Source organism: Salvelinus namaycush, unplaced genomic scaffold (assembly GCF_016432855.1).
Source record: "Salvelinus namaycush isolate Seneca unplaced genomic scaffold, SaNama_1.0 Scaffold2209, whole genome shotgun sequence".
NCBI classification, from domain to species: domain Eukaryota; kingdom Metazoa; phylum Chordata; class Actinopteri; order Salmoniformes; family Salmonidae; genus Salvelinus; species Salvelinus namaycush.
Window position 1 is genome coordinate 27,351 of NW_024059019.1, and position 11,962 is coordinate 39,312.

General features: G+C 43.1%; 1 protein-coding gene across 1 annotated transcript in view; it reads left to right on the forward strand.

The window, feature by feature from the left end:
- Window positions 1–10,898, forward strand: part of LOC120038474 (adhesion G protein-coupled receptor B3-like) — a gene marked incomplete at its 5' end in the record, with an annotated part of 34,981 nt that extends 24,083 nt beyond the window's left edge. The window contains 2 exons of the mRNA XM_038984206.1: window positions 9,368–9,470; window positions 10,808–10,898. Of these exons, the coding sequence (XP_038840134.1) occupies window positions 9,368–9,470; window positions 10,808–10,855 (151 nt within the window). The remainder of the gene's footprint in view (window positions 1–9,367; window positions 9,471–10,807) is intronic.
- Between the last annotated feature and the right edge of the window lie 1,064 nt (window positions 10,899–11,962).

The window sequence follows — 11,962 nt, forward strand, 5'->3', positions numbered from 1 at the left end:
TCTGTACATAGTCAAAGCTTTCCTTAAGTTTGGGTCAGTCACAGTGGTCAGGTATTCTGCCACTGTGTACTCTCTGTTTAGGGCCAAATAGCATTCTAGTTTGCTCTGTTTTTTTGTTAATTCTTTCCAATGTGTCAAGTAATTATCTTTTTGTTTTCTCATGATTTGGTTGGGTCTAATTGTGCTGTTGTCCTGGGGCTCTGTGGGGTGTGTTTGTGTTTGTGAACAGAGCCCTAGGACCAGCTTGCTTAGGGGACTCTTCTCCAGGTTCATCTCTCTGTAGGTGATGGCTTTGTTATGGAAGGTTTGGGAATCGCTTCCTTTTAGGTGGTTGTAGAATTTAACGGCTCTTTTCTGGATTTTGATAATTAGTGGGTATCGGCCTAATTCTGCTCTGCATGCATTATTTGGTGTTCTACGTTGTACACGGAGGATATTTTTGCAGAATTCTGCATGCAGAGTCTCAATTTGGTGTTTGTCCCATTTTGTGAAATCTTGGTTGGTGAGCGGACCCCAGACCTCACAACCATAAAGGGCAATGGGCTCTATGACTGATTCAAGTATTTTTAGCCAGATCCTAATTGGTATGTTGAAATTTATGTTCCTTTTGATGGCATAGAAGGCCCTTCTTGCCTTGTCTCTCAGATCGTTCACAGCTTTGTGGAAGTTACCTGTGGTGCTGATGTTTAGGCCGAGGTATGTATAGTTTTTTGTGTGCTCTAGGGCAACGGTGTCTAGATGGAATTTGTGGTCCTGGTGACTGGACCTTTTTTGGAACACCATTATTTTGGTCTTACTGAGATTTACTGTCAGGGCCCAGGTCTGACAGAATCTGTGCAGAAGATCTAGGTGCTGCTGTAGGCCCTCCTTGGTTGGTGACAGAAGCACCAGATCATCAGCAAACAGTAGACATTTGACTTCGGATTCTAGTAGGGTGAGACCGGGTGCTGCAGACTGTTCTAGTGCCCGCGCCAATTCGTTGATATATATGTTGAAGAGGGTGGGGCTTAAGCTGCATCCCTGTCTCACCCACGACCCTGTGTGAAGAAATGTGTGTGTTTTTGCCAATTTTAACCGCACACTTGTTGTTTGTGTACATGGATTTTATAATGTCGTATGTTTTACCCCCAACACCACTTTCCATCAATTTGTATAGCAGACCCCCATGCCAAATTGAGTCGAAGGCTTTTTTGAAATCAACAAAGCATGAGAAGACTTTGCCTTTGTTTTGGTTTGTTTGGTTGTCAATTAGGGTGTGTAGGGTGAATACATGGTCTGTTGTACGGTAATTTGGTAAAAAGCCAATTTGACATTTGCTCAGTACATTGTTTTCATTGAGGAAATGTACGAGTCTGCTGTTAATGATAATGCAGAGGATTTTCCCAAGGTTACTGTTGACGCATATTCCACGGTAGTTATTGGGGTCAAATTTGTCTCCACTTTTGTGGATTGGGGTGATCAGTCCTTGGTTCCAAATATTGGGGAAGATGCCAGAGCTAAGGACGATGTTAAAGAGTTTTAGTATAGCCAATTGGAATTTGTTGTCTGTATATTTGATCATTTCATTAAGGATACCATCAACACCACAGGCCTTTTTGGGTTGGAGGGTTTTTATTTTGTCCTGTAACTCATTCAAGGTAATTGGAGAATCCAGTGGGTTCTGGTAGTCTTTAATAGTTGATTCTAGGATTTGTATTTGATCATGTATATGTTTTTGCTCTTTATTCTTTGTTATAGAGCCAAAAAGATTGGAGAAGTGGTTTACCCATACATCTCCATTTTGGATAGATAATTCTTCGTGTTGTTGTTTGTTTAGTGTTTTCCAATTTTCCCAGAATTGGTTAGAGTCTATGGAGTCTTCAATTACATTGAGCTGATTTCTGACGTGCTGTTCCTTCTTTTTCCGTAGTGTATTTCTGTATTGTTTAGTGATTCACCATAGTGAAGGCGTAGACTCAGGTTTTCCGGGTCTCTATGTTTTTGGTTGGACAGGTTTCTCAATTTATTTCTTAGATTTTTGCATTCTTTATCAAACCATTTGTCATTGTTGTTCATTTTCTTCGGTTTTCTATTTGAGATTTTTAGATTTGATAGGGAAGCTGAGAGGTCAAATATACTGTTAAGATTTTCTACTGCCAAGTTTACACCTTCACTATTGCAGTGGAACATTTTACCCAGGAAGTTGTCTAAAAGGGATTGAATTTGCTGTTGCCTAATTGTTTTTTGGTAGGTTTCCAAACTGCATTCCTTCCATCTATAGCATTTCTTAAATGTTACTCAGTTCCTTTGGCTTTGATGCCTCATGATTGAGTATTGCTCTGTTCAAGTAGACTGTGATTTTGCTGTGGTCTGATAGGGGTGTCAGTGGGCTGACTGTGAACGCTCTGAGAGACTCTGGGTTGAGGTCAGTGATAAAGTAGTCTACAGTGCTACTGCCAAGAGATGAGCTATAGGTGAACCTACCATAGGAGTCCCCTCGAAGCCTACCATTGACTATGTACATACCCAGCGTGCGACAGAGCTGCAGGAGTTGTGACCCGTTTTTGTTGGTTATGTTGTCATAGTTGTGCCTAGGGGGGCATATGGGGGAGGGAATGCTGTCACCTGCAGGCAGGTGTTTGTCCCCCTGTGTGCTGAGGGTGTCAGGTTCTTGTCCAGTTCTGGCATTTAGGTCGCCACAGCCTAATACATGTCCCTGGGCCTGGAAATGATTGATTTCCCCCTCCAGGATGGAGAAGCTGTCTTTATTAAAGTATGGGGATTCTAGTGGGGGGATATAGGTAGCACACAGGAGGACATTTTTCTCTGTTAAGATAATTTCCTTTTGAATTTCTAGCCAAATGTAAAATGTTCCTGTTTTGATTAATTTAATGGAGTGAGTTAGGTCTGCTCTATACCAAATTAGCATTCCCCCTGAGTCCCTTCCCTGTTTCACACCTGGTAGTTTGGTGGATGGGACTACCAGCTCTCTGTAACCTAGAGGGCAACCAGTGGGTCCGTCTCCGCTATACCATGTTTCTTGCAGGATGACAATGTCTGCATTACCGATTTCTTTGGTGAAGTCCGGGTTCCTGCTCTTTAGGCCAAAGGCAGATGACCTCAGGCCTTGGATATTCCAGGATGATATAGTGAAGGCATTTGTTCCATAAAGTGTCCAATGTTGTTGGCCGTGTGGTTTGGCCTCAGGCCAGTAAGTGTGAGCAGAGCCTGCTGAGCATCTGGTACATGCCGTTGGCTTGGGCGAGTGTAAGAGTGGGGGTTGGGCCTGTTTGCCCGCTCACTACCTGGGCGTATGTGTGACTTCCATGTTGATGCCCTCTTTGCGGGGGGTGGGGTGCATGGGGTGGGCAGGAGTGGCATAGGTCTGATCTGAGGGGGCCTAAACGGGGTGTGGGCATGGTTGATGTGGGGGGGTGTTGATTGGTTGGGGTGGGGGTGTGGATGTGTCTGGGGTGCTGTGGTCTGGATGTAAGTCCTCTTGGCGTGGGTCCTCTATGTGTAGGTCCACGGGGGGGTCCTGCAGGTCTTGGAGGGTGTCTCGCTGGTCTGGGTGGGGTGTCTATTGATCTGTTGCTCCTGTGTGAAGTGTTGGGGCTGCGTTTGAGAGCGATGTCCTTTAGAGTCCGGGCAAAGGTGGGCACTGCTGCCTTATAGAGGTGGACCTGGTCATAGAGGCTGTTCAAGTCCAGGGTGGAGTGGTGGGCCAGGAAAACATTTGGTTTTGAGGCACAGTCACGGGAAATGCTTGCGTTTACCCGCTGTATTGTAGCAGGGTGGAAGTCTTTTCGTGGTAGCAGGGTGGAGATAACCACTTGTGCATTGGGGAAAGTAGAAGAAGCTTTTTCAATCACTCCCTTCAGTGCTGTGGCCACCCTTTCCTGCTGTGCTCTCAGGTCGTTTGTGCCTGTGTGTATTATTATGTGGCTAGGTGAGCCTAGTTTGTCCTCAGACAGAAGGTCTAGGGCGCACTGGGTGTTTGGACACCAGAGTTTAGACACACTGTGTTTGGGAAAAGTTTTTTTTCTTCTATATATTTCCCATTTGAGTCCATAAGGAGAACAATCTGTGTCTTGTGGTGGTTCTCAGTGGGTGTGGGGGGGTTGTCAGGAGGGCTATCAGGGTGGCTGACAGGGGGGGTGCTCAGGGGGGGTGAGAGCTGCTGGGCTTGGGGTTTTTCTTTTGTCTGTTTTGCTGTGATGTTGACTCTATGGTCAGGGTCTGGTGTGGACTGTTCTGCTGTGGTGTCGAGATTTTTGTCCGGTGCTGAGGTGGGCTGTTCTGCTGGCGTCTCTGTGGGGATGGCCACCTCCCTAGTGGGTTGTTCTCTGTCACATGCCATCCCCCTCAACCTCTCCTCCAGCAGTCTGATCCTCTCCTCCATCCCCCTCTCCCTCTCCTCCAGCAGTCTGATCCTCTCCTCTAGTGCTTTGTTCTGCTCCTGCTTCTGCTCTTTCTCCTGTTGAAGTTGTCTCACCACTGTCCAGAGTGCAGATATGTCTCTCTCCACCTCCAGCTCTCCTGGTCTGGTTAAGGGGTTGTTGTGCTGGACTGTTGTCTGGGTCTGTGCTGACTGGAGTGTAATCACCTGCTGTTCCAGCTCCACCTGCCTTACCTCCAGCTGGGTGAATTTATCCTTCATTTCAATGAGGGAGAAGTGCTCTGTACTGGGAGGTTGACTGTCTGCTGAGGGTTGCTCGTCTGTGGGGTTATATGATGAAGAGGTCTGGTCTGACCCGCTTGGGGTGGGGGTATCTTTATCAAGGGAGAGCTTCTCCTGCTGGGCTAATTCTTTGATTAGGTGAAAGTCCAGCTGAAACTGTTTGGGGTTGCCCTGTACCAATACTGTTCCAGACTTATATAGATTTATGTTAGCTGACTCAGAGTCCTCGTTGTCAAGTATCCTGAGTTTCCACCCCTCGTTAACCCCCCCTCTCTTAACAGAGGGGTAGTGTGCTAATATAGCACTGTGCCATGCCAGGGGATGGTTTGTGTGGAAGATAAGGTTGCTGATGTTCCCATTTTTGTAATAGTCAGCAAAAAGTGTCTCTTGATTTTCCATAAGGAGCTTCATTTTGTGCTCTTTTCTTGCCTTATCATTCTTTACACTCACAGGGTACTGTATTTTAATTACCTCTGAACAGCAGGAGGGAGCTTCTAAGGCCTCTCCATTTGGTTGGGGTAGACTATTCGACTCTCCTGCCATTGTTGGGCTAATGGTCTTTGACACCTCTCACTTGACACGTCAGTGCTAGTTGAAGCTGTATCAAGTCAGTTACAGTTGAATACAGTTGAAGCTGTATCTCTCTCAGTTCCACAAAAAATCCAAGTTTAACTAACTCTAAATCTATCTTTTTTTAAAGAAAATGCTGAAAAATGCAGGAGCTCATCTGATCATCTGATCATGACCTCTCTCTCTCTCTCTCTCTCTCCTTGTTAGCTAGCTAGCTTCTTTCAGGAGAGTCCCTAGCAACTGCCTAGCAACAGGTAAACAACTTAGCTAGCTATGAAAACGGTATAATTTTATGATTTTTTTTTACTTTTTTCAAAAGCCTTTTCTTCTTTGTTTGCTGCTTGTTTGGTCTCCTATTCAGTCTTGCAGTTTTCTTTTGCTTTTTTTGATGTACTTTACTCTAAAAACCATGTAAAATTCAATATTTGTAGGAGCTCATCTTTTCAGCTGTTGCTGCTTAATTTGGAACTCCGGAACTCTCTCTCTCTCTCTCTCTCTCTCTCTCTGTCTCTCTCTCTCTGTCTCTCTCTCTCTGTCTCTCTCTCTCTGTCTCTCTCTCTCAGCATGGGGATGTTTCCCAAATGACGCCCTATTCCTTCCCTATACAAGGAAATAAGTAGTCATTTGGGACATGGTCCAGGCGAGACAGCGGTGAGATGTAAAATATGATTTAAACTTTATTCTCTGACGAAGTGTCTGCTACACTGCCTGAGTGTAAATCCCCCAATAGTATTTCACAGGTAGTGTAGGCTATCCAGGGAGCGTTCATAAAAGACTCCTTCCACTTTGCTTTTCCAGGAAATGGCCTCTACATTGCACTATACGTACTTGCAAAAGCTCATTTTACGTACTAAACTATACATACTACTGTACCTACGAGGATACAAAACCCCTTCTCAAGGTACATTATATACAGTAGATCAAAAATGATGTGGTGTGATACTACTACCATGATGCATCATTCTACCAGAACACCATCAATACTCAAAGGAAAAATGGCATTGCTTTCTTTTAGAATATTGTAGTAGAATACAATCTTTCAGTAGTGTAATCCATAAATGACAAGCCAATTATCAAAGAATCCATCAAAGCTGATCAAGTCAAGTGTCCCTGTAACTTTTCATGAATTAAAACGACAAGCTTTGCTCCCAGACTCAACAACAATTAATCTCTGCTTTCTGCTGAGGAGGATGACACAACATTTGTGTCCCAAATCGCACCCTATTCTCTATATAATGTACTTATTTTGACCAAAGCCCTGGTCAAAAGTAGTGCACTAAATAAGGAATAGGGTTCCATTGGGAAGCAACACAACATTGGGTAAATGATCATCATAATATCTCCTTCTGAACTCACTCCATCCTGGTTAAATCATATTATGTTCTCATACTACTAATTAGAAGGGGACAATGGACGACTAAGCAATATTTCATGGTTGGTTTATGCTTTCAAGCTGGTTTCCAATATTGTTAGTTATTCTGTTTATCAGTTTAGACATTACTGTCATTACGCATTGTCAAGGCTCTCATCCAGTTAGGGCAAGGCTGCGTATCAAATGACACCCTATTCCCTATGTAGGGCTCTGATCTAAAGTACACTATGTAGGGAATAGGGTGCCATTTGGGACACACACCTATCATTTGAATCTCTTGCATAGAGCGAAAGTAAAAATGATGCCTGAGCAAAAGCTATAAGAAGTAAGATACATTAAACTGCATATCATTACAACCATCAGTGTTAAATAATTACAATTGTAGCAATGACTTTATCAATCTTCTTTCTTATGCTGATACGAATGAGCCTAGGAATGTAGCCAAGTCCTCTACGTAGCTAACGTTAGTTAGCTAGAACCATTATTCTCTATTATGGGCAAGCCACCCATCAGCTTTTGGCGGTGTAAAGATATACAGCACGTTCAGAAAATATTCACACCCCTTTACTTTTTCCACATTTTGTTGTATTACAGCCTGAATTTAAAATGGATTCAAATTGAGATGTTGTGTCATAATGTCAAAGTGGAATTATGTTTTTAGAAATTTTAACAAAGTAATTAAAAATGAGAAGCTGAAATGATTTGATTTAATAAGAATTCAACCACTTTTTATGACAAGCCTAATCTGTTAAACTGTGCTCAAGAAGTCACATAATAAGTTGCATGGAGTCACTCTGTATGAAATAATAGTGTTTAACATGATGTTTGAATGACTACCTCACCTCTGTACCCCACACATACAATTATCTATAAGATCCCTTAGTCGAGCAGTCGATTTCAAACACACATCCAACACAGATTCCAGAAAAGACCAATTATATTTTCCAATGCCTTGCAAAGAATGGCACCTAATTGTTAGATGTTTATAATTTTTTTAAGCAGACATTGAATATCCCTTTGAGCATGGTAAAGTTATTAATTACACTTTGGATGGTGTATCAATCCACCCAGTCGCTACAAAGGTGATTCTGACATGTATTGACTCAGAGGTGTGAATGCTTACGCAAATGAGATATTTATATATTTCATTTTCTGTTAATTAGCAAACATTTTCTAAATACATGTTTTCACTTTGTCAATGTGGGTAGCTATTATTGTTTCTCTCACATAATTAGTTAGCGCTAGTGTACAGTGCTAGATAGCTAGATAGTTAGCTACTGGCTACATGTTAACTAGCTGGCTAGAGATGTTACCTACAACAACCCACAATCAGATTTATTTTCCCGTTGCACAAAGCTTGCTTTTGACAGAGTAGACAGCGTTTGCTTCAGGTCCTCATACACTGAGAGGAAAACCAATAGCAGATAAGACAGAATAACACATTCAACAATGTTAGCTACCTGAGGTGAAATGTAGCCATCAGTCAGTCTCTCTTCATAGCAGTGGTCCACGCACGTGGTCCCGTTTCCTTCGGAAATCTTAAAACCTTAATCGTAGATCATTTGTTTGTTCCCGGTCTCAACTAACCCAAACAACACAGCACACTCGACCCTTTCAAAGAAATGATGTTGCTATTCTTAGCCTCCTTGAGAGTGCTGCACTACAACTCTACATTAGCCCACTGTATGACGGTCCTGAAGGAAATATAGGGAAAAATATATCATCTACTGATGAAATTATAGCATTACCAGTGCAGATAGATTTCCAATGGTCACTGATATTCTACTCTTATAAAAGCCATCCATTGATGTTGTATCTGCACTAGTTTTCTTTGTGAACCAGTCCTAAATCCATATTTAACTTAGTAATGTGGCCTGTTTATGGAAACAGCAGACAGACTGACCCAGATTGTGGTGTTCTTGCCCAGGATCAAACATCGAACCCAGTCTTTCTCTCTAGAGAGTTCCAGACGTTCTATGGAACATCTTTGGGCCCAGCTGAGAGCTCTAGAACCTTCTCCGACCCTCCTTAGAGAACTGTAGGTCAGACACTGTCAGTCAGCAACCAAAATGGCACTCTATTCCCTATATTTAGCACTACATTTGACCAGAGTCCTATGGGCCCTAGTCAAAAGTAGTGCACTATATTATAGGGAGTATGGTGTGATTTGAACCAGTCAGTCAGTGTAGTATCAGTTTGGTGGTATCACAACCTACTGTTTTGTTTCCCCAGGAGGTAAATGAAAGAGAGAGAGATGAAAGAGTAAATGGAAATGTGACATTCTCTGTTCTCCAACTCATGACACACGTTCCCTTGAAGATAAAGACAAATAAAGTGCAAAGAGAACATCGTGTAGATCTGAACCTGAAAAAGTAGAAAGGCTCCAATTAACTTCCTTTTGACGAGTTCTCTTTCATTCTCCTTTTCTGGGGCAGTTCAGGTGAGGTGAGAAGAGAGGCAGGCTTAGAAGTGCATCAAGACCGCTTTCTACCAAGTCACCCTTTCATGTACTACAATGTACTATTATGTTTCAAAACATATTACCACTCTAGAGAGAAAGTCATCCATTTTTATTCAGCAATAGAATCGCCCCCATATCTATTTTCAGGAAGTAAATAAGCTAACGCTAGACAAAAGGAGAGGAGGCGTGTCATTTTAAGCTGGTTTGGGGATTTGTCTTGCTTTGCAGTGGAGATAGTCAACCCAATCAGTGTACACCAATCAGTGTCCATCTCACGGTGTACATCACTCTGTTTTCCACCCAGGAACCACACGGCAGTGAGCTCCAAAGTCATCGCCGTCACAGTGAGACCAGAGCCCAGGATAACAGAGTCACACCTGGAGATCGAGCTGGCTCACCTGGCCAACGTAAGGACCTTGATTTTATTCATCTTTCATTTTCTATTTACATTCATCCAGTGCAAGAATGACCTCCTCACAATGTAAGTACCTGCCCAAGACTCCCTCACTTCTTGAAAAGGCATACAAGCAATACAGAGAAGGCAGATGTTTAATAGCTATCCAATCAGCTAATCGTGTAACCGATACATTGGACCCAGTTACATGACGGCAATCCATGTACCTGAGTCCACACTAAAACACGGTTACAAAAGTCAATTGTACAGAGAAGATACTGTATATTTGGACCTATATTCACAAAGCATCTCAGAGTACGAGTGCTGACCTAGGATCAGGTCCTCCCTGTCCATATTAACCTAATTCATTTTATTCTAAAAGGTAACACTGACCCCAGACCAGCAGTGCTACTCTGAGACGCTTGATAAATACAAGTTGAAATATATGGGCTCTGACAATGACATGCTGCTTTGCATCACCTTGGACGACACCTCTGAACGATCGTCTTTATCTCAGAGATGAACCAAAAGGCCAGGGTTGTAAAGAGAGCTTGTCCTTGTAATTATCTGGACAGTGCCATGTCTCTCTCTCTCTCTCTCTCTCTCTCTCTCTCTGTCCCTCTCTCTCTCTCTCTGTCCCTCTCTCTCTCTCTGTCCCTCTCTCTCTGTCCCTCTCTCTCTCTCTCTGTCCCTCTCTCTCTCTCTCTCTCTCTGTCTCTCTGTCTCTCTCTCGCGCTCTCCCTCTCTCTGTCCCTCTCTCTCCCTCTCTCTGTCCCTCTCTCTGTCCCTCTCTCTGTCCCTCTCTCTGTCCCTCTCTCTGTCCCTCTCTGTCCCTCTCTCTGTCCCTCTCTGTCCCTCTCTCTCTCTCTCTCTCTCTCTCTGTCCCTCTCTCTCTCTCTCTCTCTCTCTCTCTCTCTCTCTCTCTGTCTCTCTGTCTCTCTGTCTCTCTGTCTCTCTGTCTCTCTGTCTCTCTCTCTCTGTCTCGACACACCTGCTGCACTTGGCGCCTGCAAATTAATTATCGAATCAATTACTCTACCATTGTTTGTTGGCTAATGCACTCTAAACGTGTGGCTGTAGCCATTGTTGGGTACTTCAACGCTTATTGAGGCTAAAGTGATTCAAAGTGAAACTGCCACCAATTCTCATTGGCATTTTACATTTTAACCCTGAACTGCAATCTAAAGAGGTCTCGCCATAGCCGTTAGTTAAAAGAACAATTTGTTTAGTGAGTTATTCTTGGATAATTACGAGTAGGAAGTACTATCTGTGAGGCTTTGGTCATTTTGTTGTGGTTATCTAACAATGAGTGAAGGTTTTCAGTGTGCTCTCTTCTTCTTGGTAATGCAGGGAACCCTGAGTCCTTACTGTGCACTGTGGGATAACAGCGTCATGTAAGTGAACACGCTTTCCTTTTTGCTGTTTTCTCCTTGCTCTTCTCTAATCCATGCTGATGTATCTGTTATGATGGAATTACGCTTTTGATTTCTGTTGATATAAACTATATTTCTAAATGCTCTGATGATGAAACACTGTTTTGTCCATCTTCTAAGAGGTTCAAGGGTGCTTACTCTTGGCAAAGTGTACTGTACGCAATCCTACTCAAAATGTCTTCAGACTATCCTATACTCTGTATTTATTAGCGCCCGGGCCCGTCGTCCTCTGTAAGGGGATTTGGGGACAATTACTTCAGCAGAAAAAAATAGCCTATGAAGATTAAAATCAGATGAAACGAATAAATCTTCTAAATAACATCTGGGAGTTAAGTCTGGCCTGCATCCCAAATGACATCTCGTTGCCTTTATCGTGCACTACGTTTGACTAAAGCCTGGGAACTTTATCGTGCACTACGTTTGACTAAAGCCTGGGAACTTTATCGTGCACTACGTTTGACTAAAGCCTGGGAACTTTATCGTGCACTACGTTTGACTAAAGCCTGGGAACTTTATCGTGCACTACGTTTGACTAAAGCCTGGGAACTTTATCGTGCACTACGTTTGACTAAAGCCTGGGAACTTTATCGTGCACTACGTTTGACTAAAGCCTGGGAACTTTATCGTGCACTACGTTTGACTAAAGCCTGGGAACTTTATCGTGCACTACGTTTGACTAAAGCCTGGGAACTTTATCGTGCACTACGTTTGACTAAAGCCTGGGAACTTTATCGTGCACTACGTTTGACTAAAGCCTGGGAACTTTATAGTAAATAGTGACGCAGTCCGACTTTTGCCTTTATCGTGCACTACGTTTGACTAAAGCCTGGGAACTTTATAGTAAATAGTGACGCAGTCCGACTTTTACCTTTATCGTGCACTACGTTTGACTAAAGCCTGGGAACTTTATAGTAAATAGTGACGCAGTCCGACTTTTGCCTTTATCGTGCACTACGTTTGACTAAAGCCTGGGAACTTTATAGTAAATAGTGACGCAGTCTGACTTTTGCCTTTATCGTGCACTACGTTTGACTAAAGCCTGGGAACTTTATAGTAAATAGTGACGCAGTCT